General features: G+C 39.3%; 1 gene segment (V, D, J or C); it reads left to right on the forward strand.

The window, feature by feature from the left end:
- Window positions 1–13897: 13897 nt before the first annotated feature.
- LOC128544282 (immunoglobulin heavy variable 4-38-2-like) lies at window positions 13898–14444 on the forward strand. The segment is given in 2 exon segments: window positions 13898–13979; window positions 14071–14444. Coding segments are annotated over 2 exon segments (456 nt in total).
- The last annotated feature ends 13128 nt before the right edge of the window (window positions 14445–27572 follow it).

Genomic DNA, 27572 nt, shown 5'->3' on the forward strand with positions numbered 1-27572 from the left:
TCCTAGAGGTAAAAATTTCAATATCATTAGCATGTGTTTAAGTAGTAATGTGTATGTGTGTTTTCATCATGAAAGCCTAGATCATTATTTATCAACAAAGAAATAAATAAATGACAATCTGTAAATAAATTCTCAAATCATGCTTAGTAAAAATATATTTTACCTGTTTATAATGCTATCATACCACCTACTTCATGTTAATATGTTAAAAAAATACTGTAAAAATGACCTGGTGAGTCAATATTTAGGCTACAATCTAAACAATATTTTTAAAGACTAATTTCTGTTGACTTGAAAAAGAAGAATACACTGCCTGGTTAAAAGAATGCATATGTTGCAAGCTTTAATATTTAATTCAGATGGCTATAGCTTTGTTTACAGTATAAGCATTCACAGCGGCATTGATGAAACTTATGCAATGTGATTACGTTTTCTCCAGAGTTGCACAAATGTTTGCCTGAGCAGTTGTATCCATTATGGGAGAGTCGGACCACTACTTTATGTAAAGTCTTCTTTTTTCTTATAATGAGATTGTTGAATCTGATCTGTGTAAAGTGGTCATGACTATCAGTAATGGAAACACACACCTGCAGAAAGAGAAAAAAAAATGAAATGTTTTTGCATCTATAGACACCCTGTTCTTGATCCGATGTTTCTGTTAAGTTTATTTCCACATTCCACATACATTCATGTTTGTGCTGTACACAAAATAAACTGATTAACCATCATCTAACTCATGAAAAAAAACAACTGAAAGATAATTGCTTTTTATTTTGTACATGATGACAAAAGTTAAATACATGCTTCTTCAATAACCACCAGCTTCAAAACACAATATTCAGGCCTGAATATCACTCTTTATGTGATGGACATAAGAGAAAAGAGGAGACCGCATTACAAGCCACACACAGCATGTTCTCTACATCTTTACTGCTCCTGCTGGCAGCTGCTCCATGTGAGTGTTTTATTAAATTCATGAATTTACTACAATAACAATAAATGTACACCACATACTGTATTGTATGAGACGTCACAGTGTGTTTTCCTGCACAGATGTGCACGGTGAGGAACTGACTCAGCCCGCTGCCATCACCATCTAGCCAGGACAAAGTCTGTCCATCCCCTGTAAGATTTCATATTCAGTTTCGATATATCATACAGGTTGGATCCGACACCATGCAGGAAAAGCTTTTAAAGTAGGTTGGTAACATCTATAGTGGGGAAAGTACAAAATACACTGTTGTGAAGCTAAGACATTATGGACTTATTATAGCTGTGTCTCACTGAACTAGGTCGCAAAATCCTCACTGTTTAATGAAATGGTGAGGAAGTAGTAGCAAAGCCTTGTTCTTTATTGTTTTCTGTCTTTCTTTCTATTGTATTTTTAATTTTTAAATTTAAGATTCTTGGAAAAGTATAAGCTAAAGGTGTGCATTATGATGAGAATCAGCTTTAATGAAGTCGCAGAAGTGCAAGATACAAACATTGACATGGCAGTGTATTCGGTATTCTCCTCCAATCATCACCAGATATGAAAATACAAGCATTAGTGTTGGACATCATTCTATTTATGTGATATGATTTGATCTACAAACCAAACATACCATGTTTTCTGCATCTCTACTGCTCCTGCTCATAATTACCACGTCCTGTGCGTACTCCATCAAATTTGTTCAACTACTTTATGAATTATGTGCAGCATATACTGTACCATGTGCTGTGAGATATCACTATATGTTTTCCTCTCTAGATGCCTGCAAGGTTTCATATCCAGGCATGAATGAGTACAGTTTGGATCCGACAACCTGCAGCAAGCTCTGGAGTGGATTGAACACATCTGTGGTAGCACAGCTTACAATGACAAACAGAAAAATAAGTTCAGCATTTTCAAAGACATGCAAATGAAAGGCTGGTATGAAAGGTCTAATATCACAGTCTAATAACCTTAAAACCCAGTAGGAGGCAGCAGAGCTCAACTAAGAAAGTGGAAAAAAAAAAAAAAAGGAAAAAAATCTCTTCCTGGACGTAGAAATACCAATACCCTTAGTGTGGTGTGTAAATTGTAGCTTTAACATTTTGACTAGATTATTATTTATCAATAAATAAATAAATATAGCAATCCGTAAAAATTAGTGTACTTTTTATATTAAACATACAGTCTTATGCAAGTTTAGGTATCCCTTGATAAATAACAGATTTTGGTGATTTTATTAATTTTTTAATTTTTTTAAAAAAATGTTAACACAGGCTTGGAAATGGAAAAAATGCACAATAATTTCAGCAAACGTTATATACATAACGCATAGTTACTTTTTATGTCATAAATTATAAAGAGATAAAAAAATAAAAACATTTTTATGGCACTGTGCAAAAGTTTGGGCACCCTACATAATCAGTACTTAGTAACACCATGCGAAAACCTTCAGCTTGCGTCTCTTGAGGTATTCTATAGTGGATTTTGAGGTATGTTTATGATCATTGGCCTGTTGTAGAAGCCACCCTTTTTTCAGCGTTAGCTTTTTTACAGATGGTGTGATGTTTGCTTTCAGAATTTGCTGGTATTCAGTGTAACCCATTCTTCCCTCCACCCGTGCAATGTTTCCTGTGCCACTGACTGCAACTCAACCCCAAAGCATGAGTTCGGCACCAATTCCAGACAATTCATCAGCAATCTCCTCAGTTGTTTTCTTTGCTTAATGCAGGGCAATAATATGACCCTTCTGAAACCATTTTCTCCACGGGTACATATCATTTAGAGTCAAAAGAATTATTGTAGCTGAAACATATTAATCACTAAAGTAATTATCCAATTAAAGGCTGCTAAGTATCTGAGTCTTTGTTGAAGTATTTGTTCAAATATCTATTTTTATTTTCTCTCTTTAGGTTTGTAACGGTGACATTATGTAATTGTAAAAAGCACAGAAATACACTACACTACATTACACTATAGGCCCCATGTCATGTACCTTAATAATAATTTTCACTTGTAACTTATTATGTCTTATTAGCAACACTATTTACTGTATAATGTTTTACTAGCTAACCATAGACTTTTTGTTGTAGTTATTTTATAGTTTACATGCATGCAAGCGTGGATGAACATGTGTGTGTACTGTACATGTGCATGTGTGTCTGCTTCTTTATCATATCCACAGTTTATGTTAATGGGTTTGTTGTTTTCACGCTTTTATAGTTTCATTGTGCTTGTGAATCCTCCCACTGTCATCTGACTTGCAAATACAAGCATCAGGGCTTATTGGATATCACTCTATTTATGTGATGTGATGGTCTCTGTTAAACTCTACAGAACAGAGAGGATTCGGTACAAACAACACACACCATGTTCTCCACATCTCTACTGCTCCTGCTGGCAGCTGCTTGCTGTAAGTGATTTAGCATTTTTTTTTTATTTACTATAGTACAATAACAGTAAATGTGCAGCATACTGTATATTGTGTGAGTCATCACCTTGTGTTTCTTCCACAGATGTTCACAGTGAGGAACTGACTCAGCCTGCTGCCATGACAGTCCAGCCAGGCCAGAGTCTCTCCATCACCTGTAAGGTTTCATATTCAGTTACAAGCTATTATACAGGTTGGATTCGACAACCTGCAGGAAAAGCTCTGGAGTGGATTGGATATATCGCTGGTGGAAGTGCATATTACAGTGACAAACTGAAAAATAAGTTCAGCATGTCGACAGACACTTCTACTAACACAGTAACAATTCGAGGACAGAATCTGCAAACTGAAGACACAGCTGTGTATTACTGCGCAAAGTACACACAGTGACACAGAACAGTGGATTCCCCTTACAAAAACTCAAAAGGACACATAAAAGGAACTTCCTCTTAATGCAACTAATAAACATCTCAGTCAAACTTTAACTATAACTTATTTTAACTTATGGCTTTATTTACTTTTATTTTCCTGTTTTCTTAATTACACACCATGTCTCATTCAAAATCAGAGATCATATTAATTTTTCGCCAGTCTGAAGTTTGATGTGAACATACCTTTATCTGAAGCTCTTCACATGTATATATGATTTTATTCAATTTTACACATACATACATACTCATATATGACCTAAATAGACTTTTTTTTTTTTTCAAATGCAAGATGCCAGTTTTTAAAGTTTTTATTAAAGCACACTTTAGCATGTTTTTTCTTTGTTTTTGTGCATACTTTACCTGGAAATTTTTTGCCATTTGTCTAGTTTACATTCCTAAATATTCAGTTGAGAATTGAAAACATCTCTACTGCTCCTGATGACAGCTGCTTCCTGTAAGTGTTCCTAAAGCATGAGAACTTTGATGGCTATTTTAGATGGTGTCTTTAACCCTCATGCTGTGTACATTTTTGACTCACACTCAATGTTCCTCGTCACAATTCTATTTCATTATAAATCCACAATAATACATATACTATCATATAATGTAGTATTAGATCTTTTTCTATCAGCTTTTGTGAACATTACAAGTTTTAAACTTGTGTTTGCTGTGTAATCCTTGTTTTTCTCACCATCAGCCGGTTTGCTTGTGTACACTTGCATGTTTCAGGCTTAACATGTCTTTGCATCACATGCTGCCGATATCTTTGTGGCATATACTGCTTAAATGGGCACCGTCCCCTAAAACCGACAAGATGCACAACAAGATAAGTTGTATTATTGAAACAATGTTACAGTTTGGTTTTTCAACAAGTGTGGTGAAAATGTTTTTGATTAGTTCCTGTGTGGATTGCCATAGTATCCAAAAAGGGGTATAAGAAGTGTGTGTGTGTGTGTGTGTGTGTGTGTGTGTGTGTGTGTGTGTGTGCGTGCGTGTGTGTGTGCGCACGCATGCATGTTTGTGTGTCTGCTTAAAAACACCTTCATGTTTGAGTGTGGGAGAGGACTGTAGAAATGTGCTTGACCTCTGTTTTATTCACTAATTGTAGACTTACTCATTAATTTCCAATGAGTGTATAGAAGTTTCATAAACACACAAATTTTTATAAAAATATTTTAAATGTATTTCATGTGTTCAAATGCCATGTGTGAACAAAGTCGTTAAACCTTGTGAGAAATGAATAATGTTGATGTCCTCTTTGTCGGGTGGTGGTGGAGGAAGAGCGATGTCCTCATCGTCGGGCGGAAGAGAAGGAGGTGCGACGTCCTCGCTGTCGAGCGGCGGAGTAGGAGGAAGCGTGATGTCCTTGGCTTCTAATGGAGGAGGAAGCGCGAGGCCCTTACTGTCGAGTGGTGGAGGAGTAAGCGTGTCATCCTCTGTGCCAAGCGGAGGAGGAGGAACTAAATAGATGTTTGGAGGAGGAGGAACTAAATAGATGTTCGGAGGAGGAGGAACTAAGCCCTCCGCTTGTCCCTCTGGCAGATCAGAGCCCTCCGCTTGTCCCTCTGGCAGATCAGAGCCCTCCGATTGTCCCTCTGGCAGATCAGAGCCCTCCGATTGTCCCTCTGGCAGATCAGAGCCCTCCGATTGTCCCTCTGGCAGATCAGAGCCCTCCGATTGTCCCTCTGGCAGATCGGAGCCCTCCGCTTGTCCCTCTGGCAGATCAGAGCCCTCCGATTGTCCCTCTGGCAGATCAGAGCCCTCCGATTGTCCCTCTGGCAGATCGGAGCCCTCTGCTTGGCCTGTAGAAACATGTAGATATTTTTTGTTCCTTCCTCCTTCCATTGACGCTTAGCCTAGGGTTCTTTTTCCCCTTCGTCACTGCCATACCTGACCCTCCTGGCCCGTACCTCTTGGTCGGTGTGGGGAATCCTGTCTCCCCCAGCTGTGTTTTAAATGGCATGCGTCGAATGGCGAGCCTGCAGCCTTCCCAGCTCGGTTGCTCCTTTCGCTTGCCTAGTCTTGCCTTATTCCTGCTTGCTCTGCAGGATTTACGCCGGATAGCAAGCTGACCACTCCCTAAGTCCACTCACCCCGTCGTTATCATCTCAACTCCCCCCAAAAAACATCTAGGGGAGGTGCCTCTGCTATGCCACTGTAGTGGTCTTGCATTCTGTCACAATTGGGGGTCTTGCTAAACACAGACTAAGTGCTAAACACAGGCTCTAAAGCTTTACAATGAGATGTACAGTAAAAGCAAAACTGAAACAAAAACATTCATAACATGAAAAGGAACCAAACAGGAGTCTATACCAATTGACCCAGTATATAAACAATGACAAACAATACTGTCTAGGCAGATTATTTTATTAATTAGACTTTTATGAATTGTCACACACACAAGCGCATGCACATGCGCATACATACACACATACACACATACATACATTGCATACATACAGTGGTGTGAAAAACTATTTGCCCCCTTCCTGATTTCTTATTCTTTTGCATGTTTGTCACACTTAAATGTTTCTGATCATTAAACACATTTAACTATTAGTCAAAGATAACACAAGTAAACACAAAATGCAGTTTTTAAATGATGGTTTTTATTATTTAGGGAGAAAAAAAATCCAAACTTACATGGCCCTGTGTGAAAAAGTAATTGCCCCCTGAACCTAATAACTGATTGGGCCACCCTTAGCAGCAATAACTGCAATCAAGTGTTTGCGATAACTTGCAACGAGTCTTTTACAGCGCTCTGGAGGAATTTTGGCCCACTCATCTTTGCAGAATTGTTGTAATTCAGCTTTATTTGAGAGTTTTCTAGCATGAACCGCCTTTTTAAGGTCATGCCACAACATTTCAATAGGATTCAGGTCAGGACTTTGACTGGGCCACTCCAAAGTCTTCATTTTGTTTTTCTTCAGCCATTCAGAGGTGGATTTGCTGGTGTGTTTTGGGTCATTGTCCTGCTGCAGCACCCAAGATCGCTTCAGCTTGAGTTGACGAACAGATGGCCGGACATTCTCCTTCAGGATTTTTTGGTAGACAGTAGAATTCATGGTTCCATCTATCACAGCACCCCTTCCAGGTCCTGAAGCAGCAAAACAACCCCAGACCATCACACTACCACCACCATATTTTACTGTTGGTATGATGTTCTTTTTCTGAAATGCTGTGTTACTTTTACGCCAGATGTAACGGGACACGCACCTTCCAAAAAGTTAAACTTTTGTCTCGTCGGTCCACAAGGTATTTTCCCAAAAGTCTTGGCAATCATTGAGATGTTTTTTAGCAAAATTGAGACGAGCCTTAATGTTCTTTTTGCTTAAGTGGTTTGCGCCTTGGAAATCTGCCATGCAGGCCGTTTTTGCCCAGTCTCTTTCTTATGGTGTAGTCGTGAACACTGACCTTAATTGAGGCAAGTGAGGCCTGCAGTTCTTTAGATGTTGTCCTGGGGTCTTTTGTGGCCTCTCGGATGAGTTGTCTCTGCGCTCTTGGGGTAATTTTGGTCGGCTGGCCACTCCTGGGAAGGTTCACCACTGTTCCATGTTTTTGCCATTTGTGGATGATGGCTCTCACTGTGGTTCGCTGGAGTCCCAAGGCTTTGGAAATGGCTTTATAACCTTTACCAGACTGATAGATCTCAGTTACTTTTGTTCTCATTTGTTCCTGAATTTCTTTGGATCTTGGCATAATGTCTAGCTTTTGAGGTGCTTTTGGTCTACTTCTCTGTGTCAGGTAGCTCCTATTTAAGTGATTTCTTGATTGAAACAGGTGTGGCAGTAATCAGGCCTGGGGGTGACTACAGAAATTGAACTTTTAACTGTGATAAACCACAGTTAAGTTATTTTTTAACAAGGGGGGGCAATTACTTTTTCACACAGGGCCATGTAGATTTGGAGTTTTTTTTCTCCCTTAATAACATAAACCTTCATTTAAAAACTGCATTTTGTGTTCAATTATGTTATCTTTGACTAATAGTTAACGGTTTTTGATGAGCAAAAACATTTAAGTGTGACAAACATGCAAAAGAATAAGAAATCAGGAAGGGGGCAAATAGTTTTTCACACCACTGTATATGCACACAAAAACATTATTTACCAAAGTAAACCTTATAACAAAACAAAGAAGTGACATTTAATCACATTCTTTATAAGATAATTCTCCTACTTGTAGTTTAAATACATTTTAACTCCTATCACCATCAGATATGCAAATACACAAGCATCAGGGCTGGATATCACTCGAATTTATGTGATGTGATGGTCTTTTAAATCCTGAAAGGTTTCTTATTCAGTTATGGGCTCTGCTACCATTTGTATCCGACCACCTGCAGGAAAAGCTGTGGGGTGGATTGGAATCATCAATTATGATGAGAGTACAGCTTACAGTGACAAAGTGATTTACAGAGTTTTATAAATGTTAATATTTTGAGCAATGCAGTACTTCAGAAAGTAAAATGAAGAAACACTAGCAGACTTAGGAACAGCTTTGTCCCCAGAGCTGTAGCCTGCATTACACCCCCCAAGACACACAGCCAAAATCAAAACCATCCCCTCTGTGAAACCACGATCCCCCTTACCATCCCCTTTAGATGAATAATTCTATGTATCTACAAACTATAAATAACAGCTATTAGCCAATCAGAATGCAATACTGTAAGGCGCTGCTCAGAAGCTCACACAAGTTTGCGCAATTTTTTTGCTGTTCGCCTTTTTGCAATGGCCAAGAGAACAGTTCAAGCACAGCTTTTGACAGCTTTTAATTTGAAAAATAAGAGAAGTAAAAGTACAGTATGTACACAACGTGTTTAAGTGATTTCCAACCATGCTTGTTAAGAAACAAGATTGCAGCTGAAACATTTTAATAATGACAGTAGTCATTCAAATTAAAGGTTAATAACTATTTGCATTTTTACATCCAAATGGTGACTTTTGTTTGACTGGATAGTGTAACTATCTTCAAGCTATTAGAAGTAACCATAGAAATTTTGTTGTAGTTGTATTGTTTTCTGTATGTGTATGCGTGTGTGTGTGTGTGTGCGCGTGTGCGTGTGCGTGTTATCCATACTTTACATAGTAAATTATCTGCACCTACCTCTTTTGCAATTCCTAAAGATTCACTGTGCTTGTGAATCCGCCAATCATCACTAGATATGCAAATGCAAGTATCAGTGCTAAATATCACTCTATTTATGTAATGCAATAGTCTCTGTTATACCTGTTCAACAGAGAAGACCCCAGTACAAACAACACACATCATGTTCTCTACATCTCTACTGCTCCTGCTGGCAGCTGTTTCCTGTGAGTGTTTTATATAATTCATTTATTTACTACAATAATAATAATAAATGTGCTGTATACTTTATATTGTGTAAGATATCACCAAGTGGTTTCCTTCCCAGATGTGCACAGTTATGAACTGACTCAGCCTGCTGCCATGACAGTCCAGCCAGGCCAGAGTCTCTCCATCACCTGTAAGGTTTCATATTCAGTTACGAGTTATCATACAGCTTGGATTCGACAACCTGCAGGAAAAGCTCTGGAGTATATTGGAAGAATTTGGTATAGTGGGAGTTTATATTACAGTGACAAATTGAAAAATAAGTTCAGCATCTCCAGAGACACTTCTACTAACACAATAACAATTCAAGGACAGAATCTGCAAACTGAAGACACAGCTGTGTATTACTGCGCAAGATACACACGGTGACACAGGATAGTGGATTCCCCTTACAAAAACATCATGAAATATGTTCAAACCTTATTTTAAAGCAACTAATAAACATTTCATTCAAACTATTCTTTCATTTTTTGGAGCACCTTATGTCATTGAGAATACAAAAGCAGCAGTCTTGATTAAATTTTAAATTGCATAAAAATAACATACTTTTATTTTAGATTCTGGTCTTTTTAAATCTTTGTTTATTTCTTAATTTTACAGAATATTTAATGAACAGAGGAAATAAATATTTAATCAGTATATTATTATTATTCATGAACACAAGGATGTTTAATACACTCTCACACCTCACAGTAATGACCTAAAAATACAGCATAGGAGGCAGCAGAGCTCAACTAATAACATGGAAAAAGCACTTCCTGAAGGGAAAAATCCCAAGACCCTTAGCATGGCATATAAATTGGTTTTCCTGCTTACTATTCTCTTTACGGTTTTATATACCAAGTAATTATTTTCTCTGATCTCATAAATTAATTTCAAGGAATATCTGGATTACAGTAATAAACATTTACTTACTGTTAGGTTAGGGTCATATTGATAGTAGCCAAGTTGGAAAGAATCTCAGTATCTGGAAAGAATCTCAGTATCTATGGATGGTAACTTTTCAGCTCTTTTTAAAAGGAGCATCCTAGTATTTTAGCTAGTTAATGTCATAATAGCTTTATGTAAGGCATTGGTGTGAATGTGACAAGCTGCACATTGGAGATTTTAATTAACAGGGGATCACACTGGTTTTCTAATTCATTTTTAATAATTTCCAAACACAACTAAAATAAAACCTATTGTACTATTTATCACAGAGTGCTAACATGTTTACCAAAAGTCACTTTTTTGAAAAAAAAGTCATTTTTTTTAAAACTGTGGTACAAAAATTGTGTGTTCCTGGTCAAAACTTATTTTTTGAAAACAAAATCTCAAATGTACACAAGTAAATCTTAACTATATTACAAATATAAGGCTTGATCCATACACTGTATTAACATAATTACAATTTTAAAGTATCCTTGCTCTTCCTCTGTTTTTTTCACCATCAGCCGGTTTGCCTGTGTACACTTGCATGTTCCAGGCACAACATGTTTTCACATCACATGCTGCCCATATCTTTATCCAATACTTAGATGGTTTGTTTGGCATATACTGCTTAAATGGGCACCGTTCCCTGAAACCGACAAGATGCTCATCAACAGTGATGTCAGGTTTGTAAATGATTGGCAGGTGCTCCACTCACTTCTGCCAAACATTCCAGCTTGTCTTATTGACATCATAGTGTAAAAAAATTGCCTGACCAGTGTCCGCATCCCATAAGCTGGATGCAGATCCATTGCCGGATCTGTAGACACCACACAAAATCAACACACCCACATAGGCTTCAATGGTCACCTCTTTCCAGGTTTCTATAAACCCTTTTCCTCTCCAGGTTTGTCATGTTCATGTCAATGTTTACAATAGAGTCTGTGAGGAAAAGTTGGAAACTGGACTTGATTTCATCCACTTGGGATATAGGATATTTTAAAAATAGTTCTAACCTTAGAACTATCTAAATGCCATGTGTAAACGAAGTTATTGAACCTGATAAGAAATAAATACAATTTACTGTATTTTTTAGAAAGGAAACTTGTAAATTGGTTAAATTTGACTGGAACATGAGGGTTAACTAATATGGTGCACTTTATATTATTAATCTTTTAAATTTTAAACAAGCAATCGGCCCGTTATAATAGTTATGATTCCTAAAAAGTGAAGTCTGTGTAAAATATATTGTTTTGTGAATTAATGAAAGACAAACATTACAATTTATCAGTTTATTACATTTATTGATGAGGAGCATTCAAAAGTTTAGTTCCTGTTGTTAGTTCAACATTCTACATTCTAACTGCTATAAACAGCTCTTTTCAAATTTAAAACTTTCCAATGACAAGGCAACATTTTTGTTCTTTAAATGTGACAAAATTTAAACACTTTGGAAATTTGTAACGACGCGGGTGGCACAAGGGGCAGAGCCGCGCATAAACTGTTCAGAACGGGCAGATCCGCAGGCTGGTACCACGCGGAGTTCTGAACAGGCAAAGGCGCGGCCATTTATACATGCAGTTGCCAGGCAACGCCGCCGTCAGGCCATCAGCCTAAACAAGCCGCACCTGGCAGCGTGTTTATATAAAGGGTCCTGATATCGCGCCACTTCGTTTGATCATTAGGTAGCACCAGTAAAGGTATCAGGGCCAAGACAAAGACCAAAGAAAGAAAGACAAAGCTTAAAAGTCGGAGGCAAAGCCCCAGCCTCTGTCTGTCTAAAACGCCGGTGAGAGAGAAAGCGGCACGCATCAGTTTAGCGTGCATGCTCAGTTAAAGTTAAAGTGCACAAACTCTCCCTCTCCACTAAAATAATTCTCGGTAACGGCGAAGCCCCGAGAGGATATAGTTTTTGTTTTATTTTCCAAGCCCCGTCTGTTCTCACGTGGACGGCGGAGCTCTGTTTTTGTTTTCAGTTTCTTTTGGTTTCTTTTAAATTTCTTAATTAATAATCCCACGCCATCTCCAAACAAGAAGGTCTTCCCGTGCCTGTCATAAGCACTCTCACCACCTCTATTTCATTGACCCCCTCTTATTAGTAAAACATCTCGTGGTGCGGCTCTCCATACAGTACCGCACCACGTAACAGAAATCAACCATAAAAGTTTAATAATTGGTATCCGCTTACAGCGAGGTCAGAGTCTCTCCATACCTTGTGAGGTTTCAAATTCAGTTACAAGCTATAGTACAGCTTGGGTTCGACAACCTGCAGGAAAAGCTCTGGAGTGGATTGGTATCATCTATACTGGTGGGAGTACAGATTACAGCGACCAACAGAAAAATAAGTTCAGCATCTCCAGAGACAATTCTATTAACACAATAACAATTTGAGGACAGAATCTGCAAACTGAAGAAACAGCTGTGTATTACTGCGCAAGAGAGTCAGAGTGACACAGAAAATTGGTTTTCTCTTACAACAATCTTGAGGCATTTTTGAGACAACGCAGCTAATAAACCATGCTAGTCAAACTTTTACATTTTATTCAGTGGAATGAAGTTTAAGGAGTCAGTTTGTTTCATTTTAAATGTGCAAATATTGTTTTATGTGACTTTTATGATAGTTTTGCTGCAATGCTGCTCCCTCTTTAATCAGCTCTAATAATCACAGTCCGAATGTGCTTACATCCTTCAGCCCATTAACATAATACAGTTTTTTATTGCATTGCTGTTTTTTTTTTAACATAGCGTTTTTATATAATTACCATTGCCCATTGACATGTCACCCCCCCCCCCCCCCCCAAAAAAAAAAAGAAAGAAAGAAAGAGAGAAAAATAAATAAATAATCACTGCCACTTTTGGGGGTCCTCTGTTGGCCACGGGGTCTCTGGGCAGCCGTTTAGTTCACTTATGCCTTGGGCCAGCTCTGATATCAGGAGGCCTGCACATTATTTTATTCATTTATTTAGAGAGCCCAGTATATAAGTCTCTGTGTAAAATATGATAACATATTAGAGCAAGTGCCTCTCTGTAACTCTTACAGCTGCAACTACTGTCAGAGTCACTGTTATATTGTAGAAATGCAACTTAACCAACATAATGTTTCCTTTGACGGCACTATTAAATTATTTGTTGTTCTGAGGTGAATATACAGTTAATTCATCAAGGTTGTTGAATCTGAGCTGTATAAAGTGGATGTTATTATCAGTAATGGAAACTCCACACACTCAGCTCGGTACAAAACACACGTCAGCAGGAAGCGAAACAAAGTGTAAGTGTTTTTTACACCTATAGAGGGCAGTAGGTTACTTCTATTAAAGTAAAACTCAATAAACTTGTTTTTAAAAGAAACACTAAAGTGGGAAAAGATCAACAGTTCTTTAAGAACATGGAGCAGAAGCATCCTTTAAATAAAAACAGCAATATCAAATGAAACATTTCAGTTTAGATAAGTTAACCATGACAGTTGGTACAAAACCTCTAAGCAAATGTAAATGTTGAATAAAAAATGATGCAAAGACAGTTTTCTGTTTTCTAAATGACCCACTATTCCGTGGCTAAAATCGTAAAAATCAAATTCTTTCTACACCACCCTAAAGTTGGATGTGAACGTAACCTGAAGGTCTTGATGTGTATCTACATGTGTTCACCTAATATAAAATTACAACACCTGTTTGTCTATGAGATCATCCATTAACAAATGTTCTCAATCTTCTTATTTATTAAAACATGAATCCACAGCCCATCAAATTTCCACTCAGATAAGGAGTGTCTCTATGCAAATGTCCTTCCCTGTTATATATTTAAGCAATGAAGAGCAAGAGCTTTTACTCATTTTGCTTCAACACACACAATGATCTCTACATCCCTACTGCTGCTGCTTTTGGCAGCCGTACACTGTAAGTGTTTAACGTTTGATTATATATAAAATATGGGTTTTGTAACTTTTTGCTTACATCATTACAATATATTTTCTTTAACAGGTGTTCACTGTGTTGAGCTGACCCAGCCTGCATCCTCAGTAGTAACCCCTGGTCAGTCACTGACTCTGACCTGTAAATTGTCTGGATATTCAGTAACTGATGGCTACGATACAGCCTGGATACGACAACCTGCAGGAAAAACTCTGGAGTGGATCGGATATATATATGCTGGTAGTAGCACTTACTACAGTGAGAAACTGAAAAGCAGGTTTCAGATTTCCAAAGACACGTCCAGCAACACAGTAACATTAAAAGGACAGAACATGCAGACTGAAGACACAGCTGTGTATTACTGTGCTCGGGAATACCACAGTGAGACAGAACAACAACATTCCTGTACAAAAACCCCCAGTACAGAAACCTCAGTCCAGTGAAACACTGTACAGTCTTAATATGGTCACTGGCACTGTTATATCTTTTATTAAATTTTTTTCCCAAATCTTTCCAGACAAAAACCCTGTTTTACACCAGCAGCAACTTACAAATGAGGTCTCAATTTGAAAAGATGTACAAAACATAAAACACCACAAATAAGTATTAATCATAGAAAAAAAAAAAATTATGCATCAACAGAAACATTTTGTACTTTAACTGTACGTTATGATTTTTAAATATGACCGCTAGATATGATTGGTCAGGAAACTCTTGAAGCCAGATACAGACAGAACACTTTTTAGTCACAAACTACTGTGAAAAAATATAGAAATTCAATTAAAATTCATGATACTTAATTTAGCAAATGAACAATATTTATACTTTGTTCCTTTCGCTTTACAACTCATGAGAACAGACCGAAACCAGAACCGAACCGCAGATTAAGCATGCGCATATAACCGCCGGTATTTTAAGTGTAAAAATACAATAAATAGCTTAAACCAAAATAACGTGATCAAACATCGCTAAACAGCAGGTGACATTTATGTTTAGTATTTTGTTTCATGGAAATCCATTCCAGCTTAACTTTTCCACACGCCTACCAAACGTTTGTCTTCTCAACAAACTGTGTTCTCTTCTCGCGATGTTTGCGAAGTCATAGCTGATGCTGCAGCTTCCCATCCACATACCAGCAAATTTCGGATGATAAAGATAGACGTCGTATATATGTAAAGATAATGTATCATTTAACTGCTCAAACAGGCGATCTACAGACGATCAAAATACTACTATTAAAAAACGCGATGTTTACCAGATGATATGCTCTTTAGCAGATGTCTCTGCGAGGCATACCTGTGCTATCTGGGTTGTTAGTTTTCTGTGTCCACATCATTGATGTCGCCGCGGCTGGGTGTGCTCTACTTTGAGCGATTTGGAAAACGTAATGTTTTGGTGCTCAGACATTAGGTTATTCATTTTTCGGTTATTTTGATTAGAAATTCACTTTGAAACGATATAACAGCGGTAACATCGCAATTATTCTCCCTTTGAAGTGCCCTACGAAAGCATTATTTATACCGGTTGAAACACAGCCTTGGTTTCGTTTGTGAAAAGAAAAGGTGAGTTTTCAAGTGAGTATCTTTTGTTAAAACATACCCAAAGAGAAATTTCTCATAACAATATTTGTAGTAGTATGTTAGAGGTTTTCACTTATAATGAATGTTATCCGTACAGTGCACAAAGTGTTAAGCACTAAGAAAATTAAAAAAATTATACATTACCATAGTGTAAGCCTATTTAAAATATTACTCAATATATATTTAATGAATGTACCCAAATAAATCAACAACAACGGTATAAATAAGCATGTGGTTTTTTTGTTGTGCTCTCAGAAATAGAAGTAGAATATAGACTATTCATAGGTTTTATATATAGCCTACTTGTATGCAAAAGTATTTAAAGTACGTCTGCAGGGGGAAACCATGTAGGAAAATAAACAAAATATTTATTAACACAAGTTCATTCATTTTAACAAAAAAATAACTAACCAAACATATTCTGAATTAACATTTGTCTGACTTCTGCTCCAGCAGCATGCATTCTGCCTTGATGTGTGTTCAAAGGATCATCATTATCATCATCCTCATCAGAAGTGTCATCTTCCTCATCCTCAGCAGCACCAGAAAGACCCCCCTCTTCCTCATCAAAATGCGGGACATTTTCCTTGACTGCAATGTTGTGGAGAATTGCAGTGAATACAATTACAGAGCACCTTTTGGAGGCGTTCAGTTTCAGGCCACCACTGGATTTGCTGATGCAGCGAAATCGCTGTTTCCACAGTCCTATAGCCCTCTCCACTGTAGAGCGTGTCCTTACATGGGCCTGATTAAACATTTCCTCTGCATTGGTGGCTGGATGCTGCACAGGTGTTATGAGGTATGGCCAAAGAGGATATCCACTGTCTCCCAACAGCCAGTTATCACCAAAGCCACCCTCTTCAGCCACCTGGCAAATTGCAGAATTGGCCCAAACAAAAGAGTCATGTGTGCTCCCAGGCCATTTTGCAACAATGGCAGTAAACATCCCCTGGTGATTACATACTAATTGAACATTAATAGCTGGATAGCCCTTCCTGCAAATATATAATGGCTCATTTACAACAGGGCTAGCCACTGGATTTAGGGTGTCATCAATGATGCCAATCACTCTGGGGATGCTGGCAATGCTGTGAAACTATCGATTGGCCTGCTGGATTTCTTCTGGTGTTTTTGAAAAAATCTGGATGTTCTTCATAAGCTGTAACAGCAAAGTCATTGTTGAGGACTTGAAGGACATATGCATGCTGTTTTTATTAGGAGAGTTCTTAGTACACCTGCTGTTGATGCATAAGGTGAAACACATTGGCCAGTAATTGGTCTCAATTAACTACCTAAACAAGTGATCCATTCAAGATTTGTTATAATAATTTGGTACAACATTATCCTATTATTGCGTTAATTACCTTTTTGTTTTAAAATAGGCTGTTGTCATACTGTTTTTCCATAGTTATACCATTCTTTAAAATGATCTGCATACTTAGAGAGTTTTGTGCCATGTTTGGCCTTATATTGTCATTGATAAAATGTTGTGAATTAAAAAAATCTTACATACATAGACATTTCTGTTATGGTTTTAGTGTATCTGATGGTGGTTTACCACTGCAAAATAAAAGTTTGAATTCCATTCCATACACATTTCTTAGTCGCGTTATTCAGATATTTAATAAGTGATGACAGGGCTTGGAAAAAAGTGCTTTAGCTCTTTTAAGTGGCATTAGTGTAGTACTTTGAGTCAAGTTACTTTTCCACATATTAACCTACTGTTTGAATGTCAAATGTAAAAAAAAAAAGGACCTACAGTACATATACTCTTTTGTAATATGTAAGTGTTTTTTGTATGTTTGGACATAAATAGTATATTTTATTTTGTATTTCAAATCAGCTGATGAAGGCTTTGGACTGCTTTATCACTGCAAACCCACACAGCAAGCCCTCCTATAGGCCATTACCTCCTGATGATGTCTGTCTTGCTGCTCCCTCAGGGCTGTCAATTCCTTCCTGATTGCCTGAAGTTCGGTTATTTATTTATTTTTCTCAGACTGAAGCAGCCTTTCACTGCAGCCACAACGCCCCCCGTTTCTCCTTTGCCGGGAGATTAATAGCTGGTGTTCTGGGATATCAGGAGGACATTGCTCAGCACATGAGGAGGCCTCAGACTGAGGTGAATTAGGGGAAGGGAGCAATAGCCCAGCACCAGGACACACTGCTGATATTGAAGGGTCAGACTGAGGAGGCCTGACGATGAAGGGCCAGACTGAGAAGGCCTGACGATGAAGGGCCAGACTGAGGAGGCCTGCTGTTTGAGGCCTAGTTGATGCACATGCATCAATACCTCCATGGATCCCAATGCTTCAGGCCCCAAGATGGCCAAACCCTTTTTCGTCCTCCTCATTTAGAGGAGGAACTAAAGTCTTTTTTCTTTCCATTCTACATGCCTTCACTTGTTTCTGACTTCCTCTGGGCTTCTCTCATACCCATTTCCAGAAGCATTAATTTTTTTGTGCGATTTCATTCCAAATTTTTTTGTCAGAATTTGTAACTGTGGGTTTTTTTTTTCATTTGGAGAAAAGCAAGATTTTTGTTTCCCACCTCCTCCGAAAGAACTGCAAGCTCTTTTTTAGTAAATTGTAGTTTTCGTGTCATTTTTTTACATCACCCCTTATTAAAACATGGCTGTATGTAAAGGGACTTATACAGAAAATGATCTTGAGCAAAATAGGTAACAGGTGTTCACAACACAATCCCAGAAATTTCAAAACCCATAATTTCTTTTTATTTTAATTGTACTGATGTATCAATACCAAATAAAAAATGAGTTCAAATGAAATATAACTAAGAGTTATAGACTTTGTTATCCGAAAAGAGCACATTTTAACTGTTTATGATTATGTATGTTTTATTGTACAAATAATGAATGTTGCGTTTGTGTCGTAACGTCACTGCGAAAGTGCATTTGAATACGAGCCGGAGAGAGAGAGAGAAAGAGAGAGAGAGAGAGAGAGAGAAAACACTTTACAGTAGGGGGCGATATGTCATCTATATGTCTAATCCGCCATTGTATCGAAGAAGAAGAACGTCATAACGACAGATCAAACCAACATGGTTCTAACAATGGATCTGCGACACAGGTACTATGGTGTTGGGAAACAGTCGTGACTAGTTAGTTGGTTTCTTCAACATTGCATCGTACAATGGTGGTTAAGCAAAGAGCTACATTGTTGTACGGGAACCGCCCCCCAGAACAGGCAGATCCTCAGGCTGCTACCACGCAGAATCTGAACAGCCAAAGGCCGGCCATATACACGCGGTTGCCAGGCAATCAGCCTGAACGAGCCGCACCTGCAGCATGTCTATATAAAGGGTCCTGATACCTCGGCACTTCGTGTGATCATTAAAAGCAGTCAAGTCCAAGACGAAGGGAAGGGAAGGGAAAAGAAGAGAAGAGAATAGAAGAGACAAAGCTTAAAAGACGTGGGCAGACCCCCAGCCTCTGTCTAAAACGCTGGTAAGAGAGAGTGGCATGCATCAGTCCAGCAGGTGCGCTCAGTTTAAGTTAAAGTGCACAAAGCACAAACTCTCCCTCTCCACAAACTAAAATAAAAAGCCCCAAGAGGATATAGTTTTTGTTTTATTTTCCAGAGCCCCGTCTGTTCGCACGTAGACAGCGGAACTTTGTTTATTTATTTTATTTATTTCAGGGTTTTTTTTGGTTTACTTTTAAGTTTCCTAATTAATAATCCCACGCCATCTCCAAACGGGAAGGTCTTCCCGTGCCTGTCATAAGCACTCTCACCACCTCCTTTCATTTACCCCCTCTAAAGCACTGAGTCTTCTCAGACTCTTAAAATCTTAAAATTAGTAAAACATTTCGTGGTGCGTAACTGATGAAGACAATTCTTCTTTAAAGAAATATAAACATTCTTCATAAGATAAATCTCCTTTTTGTAGTTTAAATACATTTGAAATATTAACTCCTCCCATCATCACCAGATTTACAAATACACGCATCATGGCTAGATATCACACAATTTATGTGATGACATGGACTCTGTTAAACTTTGGAGAACAGAGGAGACTCTGGTACAAACAATACACACCATGTTACAACTCCACTACTCCTGATTGCAGCTAAAAACCTTAAGGCACTTTTGAGACACTATCTCAAGACACCTACTAAATCAGCTCAGTCAAACTTATACTGTGACGCAGAGTCAGCAGGGTTACAATACATATGCAAATTTAATAACAACACTCAAAACATGCAGATCAGGGTCAAATAGGAGCAAACCGAGCAATGTAGGTTAACCAGAGGCAGAGTCAAAAGTCCAGGCAGAAGAGTCAAGGCAGGTGGCTATCTGAGAGAGTAAATCCAGTGAGCAGAGCAAGAATCAAAAGGCAGGCGGCAGGCAGTAAAAATAAACAGGCAATCTGGGTTTGTTGTACTACAGCAAAACAAGACTTCGCGACGTGGTGAGTGTAAGTGTGCTCTTTTAAGGTCTGTGGATAATGGCTGACACCTGTGCTGGTGATCAGCCCCAAGCACAGGGTTGTGGGTAATGGAGTTTGAATGGGAACTAGTACTCTGGTGATGGCTCCCTCTGGTGGTAATCGGAGGGAATCACTGAGGCTGAGTTTGGGGCTGGCCAGCCCGGGTGGGAGTTGTGGAAGTCATTCACCAGACTAGGGTCAAGGATGTCCTCGCCGTTGACCCATGAGCGTTTTTCTGGTTCGTATCCCTCCCAGTCCACCAGGTACTGGAGACCTCGGGCCTGGCGACGTGAGTCCAGGATCTCGTGGACCTGGTAGACCTCCAACAATGAGAGGGGGGTTACTGTGGTTACTCGCCTCCTCCAGATCCTCCGCTCCTCTCGACCTACCAGCAGGCTTGAGCAGAGAGACATAAAAAGTGGGTGAGATACGGTAATTTCGGGGTAGAGCCAACCTGAATGAAACCGCCGTTATTTCTCTAAGTATTCTAAATGGACTCACGTACCTGGGACTGAGCTTCTTGCATGGAAGCCGAAGGCGGAGATCTCGGGTAGATAGCCAAACCCACTGACCCGGATGATAGGCAGGGTTTGGGCGTCTCCGACGATCAGCCTGTTCCCTGGTGCGACAAACGACCCTCTGGAGGTGCACGTGTGCTTGATTCCACGTCTCCTCGCTTCAGCGGATCCAGGAGTCAACGGCTGGGAGTTCGGAATTCTCGCCGGACCATGGGAAGAGTGGTGGTTGGAATCCCAGGATACATTGAAATGGTGTAAGATTAGTTGAGGGCTTCCGGAGAGAGTTCTGAGCATATTCGGCCCGAAGGAGGTAGCGACTCCAGTCTGTTTGATTCTGTTGCAATACGATCTGAGGAAGCGAGTAAGTTCTTGGTTTAGTCTTTCAGCCTGGCCGTTGGACTGTGGATGATACCCTGATGTGAGGCTGACATTAATGCTTAGTAGGTTAAAGAATGATGCCCACACACGGGACGTGAATTGGGGCCCACGGTCAGAGAGGATGTCCTCGGGGAGACTGTAGAACCGAAATACCTGGTTGCATAAAGCCTTGGCTGTCTCGAGAGCCGAAGGTAATTTCGGTAGAGGAATTAAGCGGCAGGCCTTTGAGAAACAATCAATGACGGTGAGAATGGTGGTGTACCCTGATGAAGGTGGTAGGTCCGTGACAAAGTCGATGGCGATGTAGGACCAGGGGCGTTGAGGTATGGGCAGTGGTTGGAGGAGACCGGCAGGGAGTTGGTGATTGGGCTTGGAGGTATTGCAAGTAGGGCAGTCCCTGACAAAGGAGATGGTGTCTGTTTGAAGTGAGGGCCACCAGTACTGGTTTGTGAGGAGTTGGGTGGTTGCCGTGATGCCAGGGTGACCTGAACTGGGCGTGGAATGAACTAGCTAAAGTACACAGTGTCTCAGTGTTTCCGGTACATAAGTGCAGTTCGGGGGACATTTCGCTGGTGGTGGATCTGTGAGATGGGCCTCAGAGATCTCCGTCGTGATGTCCCACTGTATGGGAGCCACGATGAGTCTGGACGGGAGAATGGGTTCGTTGGTAGAAGGCGATGCTTGTGCGTGGTGAAGACGTGATAGGGCATTGGCTTTAGTGTTCTGGGACCTACCCTGGGCGGTAGGTGACTAAAAAATTGAACCGGGTGAAGAACAGAGCCCACCTGGCTTGTCTGTGGTTAAGTCGTTTGGCTGATCGGAGATATTCTAGGTTGCTGTGATCTGTGAGAACGGTGAATGGATGTTTTGCCCCCTCCAGCCAGTGGCACCACTCCTCAAAGGCGGCCTTCATGGCGAGTAGTTCTCGATTGCCTACATCGTAGTAGAAAAGAAGGCACAGGGGTACATCTTAGGAGGATTGCACTGTCTTTGTGAAAGTATGGCTCCAATGCCTGTATTTGAAGAATCTACTTCCACTATAAACTCCAGGTCTGGGTCTGGGTGGTGCAGAATAGGGGCTGTGGTGAACCTGTTTTTGAGTTCTTGAAATGCTGCGATGGCCTGTGGCATCCAGGAGAGGCATTGTCTACCTCCCTTGATCATTGATGTTGAGGGGGCGGAGATGGTGCTAAAGTTGCGGATGAAGCGGCGGTAGAAATTGGCAAATCCTAGGAAGCATTGGAGTTCCTTGATCAGGGTAGGTCGGGGCAAGTTAACCACGGCGCGTACCTTGGAGTCGTCCATGGCAACTCCCTCAGGACTGATGATGTAGCCTAGGAACAATATATTAGTCTTGTGAAACTCACATTTCTCTAGTTTTGCGTATAATTGGTGCTGTAGTAGGACACTGACGGGCTCTTGACCAATCTGTTGACGAGGTACTCGTAGTGTCCAGTGGTAGTTGAGAAGGCAGTTTTTCATTCATCCCCCTCCTTTATGCGGTCGAGATTGTAGGCACTGCACAAATCCAACTTGGTAAGGAACTTGGCAGCGCGTAGTTGTTCCAAGGCCGCCGGGACCAATGGGAGTGGGTAGCGGAATTTGACCATCATCTCGTTAAGGCCACGGTAGTCGATGCATGGACGGAGTCCACCATCTTTTTTCTTTACGAAGAAGAACCGAGGCGGGCGAAGTGGATGGACAGATGAAGCCTTTATCTAGTTCCTCCTCTATGTAGGCCCTCATGGCGGCGGATTCGGGTTAAGACAGGGGGAATATTCGGCCCTTGGCAGGCTGGAAGCCTGGTAGCAGGTCGATGGCATAGTCGGTAGAGCGATGAGGAGGTAATTGTGACGCCTTGATTTTGCTGAAGGCCTCGGCTAGATCCCGATACTCCCTGGGTAACTTTGTGATGTCGGATAATCTGGAGCCGGTTTCGTTTCCCTCCACTTTGGACGGGATGTGAGAGAGGCATTGTGCTTGGCAGCGTTCGGACCATCGTAGGATCTGTTTCTCGGTCCAGGAAATCACTGGGTTGTTGTGACGGGCGTTTGTGATGCGAATAGAACAAACAGGCAGATGGTTTCAGTGTGGAGAGCCCCGGCACACAGGGTGAGATCGTCAGTGGTTTGCTGAATCTGCCCGGAGCCCAGAGGACGACCGTCTACTGCTGCCACTGCCAAATGGGAGATGCACGGTATAAGAGGAATGGCATGAGTTCTGGCAAAATCGCGGTCAATAAAATTTTCGGCCACGCCGGAATCCACAAGAGCTGCGGTCCAGGCAATCTTATTTTTAAATTTCAATACTACAGGAATCTCAATATGAGTTTGTGACACATTTATTTAGTGGAATTAAGTTTTAATAGTAATTTGATGTCAGTTTTTAAACATTCACAAGTTTTAACTTATATTTATAACAATCTGTCTTCATAGTTTTCCATACAGTAATGTAAAAATGCAGGGGGAGGCATCAGAGCTAAAAAAAAAATGTTAAAAAATAAATCCACAATTTGCATCCTCATGAGACTCGTTCAATTTGACTCATTAGTAGTCAAATACCCAAATTATTTTAAGACACATTTTCAGTATTTGCATTATGATTATTTGTCTTTTCCTTACATACTGTAGATTTACTATAATAATAATAATAATACTAATAATAATAATAAACATCAATGAATGACTATTAAATATAAAAAATATTAATCAATGAAGCTTAACTTGATCATGGAGGAATTAGCTGTCAATGTTTTCTCAGGAACTTTGAGAGAAATAAGGAGTTAGAGATATTTGAGATTTAAACACACTATTTACATATTTTTGCTTATGTCAGGTGTTATTTCCTCTTTTTTTTTGTGAAAGAACTCCATCTCTAACTAAGTCACCAAGTCTCCACACTCTCCCTCCCCACCATTAAAAACACCTCTTTTTCTCAGTTTTAGTTTTGTTTACATTTTAAGGTTTTATGCTGACTGTGGTGCAAGAATCAGTGATGGATTTGTTCTTTTTGTTCATTCGTTCATTTTCTACTGCGTGAGCATGCACAAATCATCGCCAAAGGTTATGTACATGAAACAGAATTGAGTGATTCTTTCTCAATGACTTTTCTACTCCGAGTTGTTTGTTCTTTTATCACTTGGCATCTTAGTCAAACTTTTTACATTTTATTCACTGGCATAAAGTTTTAATAGTCAGTTTTTCATTTTATCTGTGCAAAGCACATGATATACTGTATCATTTTATGTGACTTTTATGATAGTTTTGCTGCAATGCTGCTCCCTTTTCAATCAGCTCCAATAATCACATTCACAGTCTGACTGTGCTTGCATCCTTAAGCCCATTAACAAAATACTTTTTTTTTTTAATTGGTGGTTTTTATTTTTATTTTTTATTTTTTTCAAATACAGTGGAACAAGTATAATTCGTTCCGGAAGTGGGCTCGTATTCCAAAACACTCCATAAGAAATAATGGAAACTTAAATAATTCGTTCTACAACCCAAAAAAATAAATACATAAAAATTAAAAATTACAAAAAAAATAATTAACCTGCACTTTACCTTTTAAAAAAGTAAAAAATAAATCCCGGCAGATAAGTGCTTCCGTTTGTGCACGCAGGCGCTGTGTATGTGTGTATGAGGCTAGAGTAAGTGGAGACTCTTGCTTTCAGCCTCTTCTATAAGGCGCCATATAGGACTTAAATCAAACTTCACTCATGCACACACATATGAAACACTTGCATACACATATATGAAACACTCACACATACATATATATACTACTAACTGCTCAAACAACTACATATAAAAAAATACACACACACACACACATATACATACATACTCTCCGCGCACACACACACACACACATACATACTTTCCGCGCACGCACACACATACAAACTGTTCACGCACATTCACCTATGAGATTCTCAGTGTAACCAGAAGGCATTTCAGTGTAGACGGACTTTTCACTTTATTCTCCCTGAATGGTAGTACTGGTTTGTAAACAGCCTGCTGTTGGACAGTTTAGAAAACGGAGTAGGACAGTATAATGATCATCACTGCTCAAACACAGAACTGTCCACATAATGTCTGAATATTGCAGCGGCAGAAAACGCAGGTGATGATTTGCAAAAAGAAAATTGAAGCACGGAATCTGTGGCTGATATGTCGGATTTTACAACAGAAACAAATACTGTTTTGTAAAATGTGTTTCCTCGCCTACGCTAATATGAACAATAACTAACTCAAGGGAATCCCACAGGACTCTGAATCGGAAATTCAAACATTGTTCCGACCCTCCATATCACCCACTTTTGTGGTGATAAATAAATCACTCGTTGTCTTCTAAACTGTCCATTAACGGTCTATTTAAGAAACGCTACTAATCAGGGAGAATGAAGTTCATATACATTGAAATTACTACTCCCTACACCCTACTCCCTGCGCAGGAAATGTCTGATAAGGGAACTTCACTTTACAAAATTCCACCATTCAGAACACCATGCAACGTCACTTCCTCCTTGCGTTACCATGGTAACACAAGCACCTGGAAATTTTACACTACGGACATTAAATATAGAATATTTATTGAAACAAAAACTGATACCATTAAAAAATATATAACATATTGAAATGATAACTTATGAATAAATTATTCGATTAAGTTACATGATGTACGAAGATGTATTTATTTATTTATTTATTTATTTATTTTTACAAATTACTAGCCTATATAATACGAATGGTTTCTTAATTAAATTAAAATGTAAATTACTGTGTCCTACAGTATTTATATGATGTCGTCTTTGATAATTATAATAAAAATATGAATTATTTTTCGAGTTAAATTTTTTCACACTCCAGTGATATGTAATGACTTATAGGAAATTATTCATTTCCTTTTCCGCTAAACTGAAGATCCGTTGTTTACTCGTTCCCTACACCGCTACAGTTAGTAGCATATATGTGTATGCGTGAGTGTTTCATATATGTGTATGCAAGTGTTTCATATGTGTGTGCATGAGTGAAGTTTGATTTAAGCTCTATACGGCGCCTTATACCTTCCTGTCTTCCCCTCCTCATCTTACACATAAAAACTTTCTCCTCTCGTTTAAACACACTCACACACACATTAACGGAAAGACTGTTTTTCTCTTCTAAATTATTAAAGCTTCTCCGCTTTTTTTAAAGTTGCTTGCGACAGCGTAACAGCTCGTTAATTCATGCTCGTGTAATGATGAGATTGACAAACTGGTCGATGCGCGTTCTTTTATTTTCTGCATTGTCAGGTTATAATACAAACTTTCGGGTGGATCCTTTCCACTTAAATCCAACTAAAAAAACTACTGAAGAACAAAACTCACACTCTATATTCTAGCTTACATCTCGCATTCACGTTCACACACACACACCGGACTGCATTACCCACAATGCATCTCCCGCACTGGACTACACTTCCGTAAACAGCGGTCATAAATCAACGTCTCTCTCCCGCGACACTGTTTTATCTGAAAATTAGCAATAAACATCGCTAATGACACTTGTGTGAGTGCAGACTAACAGAATCACTGCTGTAACGTAAAACAAAAAAACAAATGAACCAGCACCTTACCTCTGAAAAGATTTGCGACAGAGCAGTATTTCTTCGGAAAGCAGAGTGTGTTTCTCGCCTTAATTTCTGTGCGCGTGTGTTTGTGAATGGGGGTTTCACACACACACAAACACACACACACACACACCGCAATGAGGAAGAAAATAGATTTTTAACTTCTGTATTGAGAATTTATTTTGCTTTTACTCATGCGCAAACACGTGTGTTATAAGAACACAAAATGTTTTACACACGCATGTGGTCACAGTGTTATAGTAAACAGTACACGCATGCACGGATGTTAATTATACCAGTAAGAGACGAGCACTAAAACCCAGCAGGGGAGATGATTCTGCAGTGCAAGAGAGAAAAAAAACGTTGGCTCAGTTGTAATCACGTGACGCTGGACGTCAAAATAAGAAGCACATGCGTGAAACATGATACTCGGTGCTCGTAGACCAAGACAATGCTCGTTTTTTATGTCAAAATTTATAAAAAAAACGTTGCTCGTCTTGCGGAACACTTGTAAACCGCATTACTCGTAATCCGAGGTTCTACTGTATAGCGTTTTTGTATAATTATCACTGCCATCAATCAACCCCCCCCCCCCCCCAAAAAAAATAAAATAAATAATAATAAATAAATAGATGAAATAAATGAATAAATAAAACAAATAAACACTGCCACTTTTGGGGGTCCTCTGTTGGCCACGGGGGCTCTGGGCAGCTGTTAAGTTCACTTATGCCTTGTGCCAGCTCTGATATCAGGAGTCCTGAACATTATTTTATAGTAGATAAGTCTCTGTGTAAAATATGAGAACATATTAGAGCAAATGCCTCTCTATAACTCTTAAAGCTGCAACTACTGTCAGAGTCACAGTTGTACTGTAGAAATGCAACTTAACCAACATAATGTTTTCTTTGACGGCACTATTAAATTATTTGTTGTCCTGAGTTAATTAATTGTCATAAGGTAAATATACAGTTAATTAATCAAGGTTAAATCTGAAAATATCAGTAATGAAAACTTCACACACTCAGCTCAAAACACA

This window comes from Clarias gariepinus, chromosome 16 (assembly GCF_024256425.1).
Source record: "Clarias gariepinus isolate MV-2021 ecotype Netherlands chromosome 16, CGAR_prim_01v2, whole genome shotgun sequence".
NCBI lineage: Eukaryota > Metazoa > Chordata > Actinopteri > Siluriformes > Clariidae > Clarias > Clarias gariepinus.